Source organism: Gekko japonicus, unplaced genomic scaffold, assembly GCF_001447785.1.
Source record: "Gekko japonicus isolate JY-2015 unplaced genomic scaffold, Gekko_japonicus_V1.1 scaffold1875, whole genome shotgun sequence".
Lineage (NCBI taxonomy): Eukaryota > Metazoa > Chordata > Lepidosauria > Squamata > Gekkonidae > Gekko > Gekko japonicus.
Window position 1 is genome coordinate 18507 of NW_015167592.1, and position 969 is coordinate 19475.

The 969-nt window shown below is 69.6% G+C and overlaps 1 protein-coding gene across 1 annotated transcript; it reads right to left on the reverse strand.

The window, feature by feature from the left end:
• Positions 1-14: 14 nt before the first annotated feature.
• On the reverse strand, positions 15-963 carry ARL4C (ADP ribosylation factor like GTPase 4C). Its single transcript, XM_015413945.1, has one exon. The coding sequence runs from the start codon at positions 758-760 to the stop codon at positions 182-184; it is 579 nt and encodes a 192-aa protein (XP_015269431.1). The 5' UTR covers positions 761-963; the 3' UTR covers positions 15-181.
• Between the last annotated feature and the right edge of the window lie 6 nt (positions 964-969).

A 969-nucleotide genomic window follows, 5' to 3' on the forward strand; every position in this document is an offset into this window, starting at 1 on the left:
TGGGGGTGGTGGGTTGGGGGGGGGGGCTAACGTGGGCCAGGCCGCCTCGCCTCCCAAGCGCCAGCCAGTTCCGAGGTGACCCCCCCTTCCTCCCTCCCTCCCTCCTCCCCAGGGGTCTGGGGTCGTCCCGTCGAGGCACGTGGAGCTGCTGCAGAGCTGAGTCCTCCCCGCGGGCTCCGGCCTACCGCTTCTTCTTCTGCTTGAGGGTCTTGCGGCGCTTGAGGATCATCTCGTAGAGGCGGTCCATGCCCTCGGTGAGCCCTTCGCCGATGATGGCGCAGGCGGGCTGGACGTGGTAGGCGGTGGCCGGGCTGAGCTCCTGCAGGGCCAGCTGCTTCTCGATGTCGGCGACGGGCAGCGAGCGGGGCAGGTCCTGCTTGTTGGCGATGACCAGCAAGGGCGTGCCCTGGTTCTCGGCGAACTTGGTGACTTTGTGCAGCTCCGTCTTGGCCTCCTCCAGCCGGTCCACGTCGACCGAGTCCACCACGTAGATGATGCCGTCGGTGCAGCGGCTGTAGGACTTCCAGAGCGGGCGCAGCTTCTCCTGGCCGCCCACGTCCCAGAAGTGGCAGCTGATGCCCTTGGCCGAGCCGTTGCTCAGCTTGATCTTCTCCGTGTTGAAGCCGATGGTGGGCACCGTGTTGACGAACTCGTTGAACTTGAGCCGGTACAGCACCGTCGTCTTGCCGGCCGAGTCCAAGCCCAGCATGACGATGTGCAGCGACTGGAAAGCCGAGATGTTGGACGAGATGTTCCCCATGGCGCCGCCGCCGCACCGGGCGTGGGGAAGGCGGGGAGGGCGGGGAGGGAGAGCCGCTCTGGCCCCGGCCCCTGCGGCCGGCGATCAGCACCACGCCGAGCCTGCGCCGCCGCCCCCGCCGCCAGCCATCCCGGAGAGGAGAGGCGCGCGCGTCGTGGGGCAGTCCCGAGGCGCGGCCGCCGGGCGTCGAACAAAGCCGGCGCGGCGCC

Coding starts and splice junctions, on each gene's coding strand:
- ARL4C (XM_015413945.1), bottom strand. CDS start 760: ATGGGGAACATCTCGTCCAACATCTCGGCTTTCCAGTCGCTGCACATC.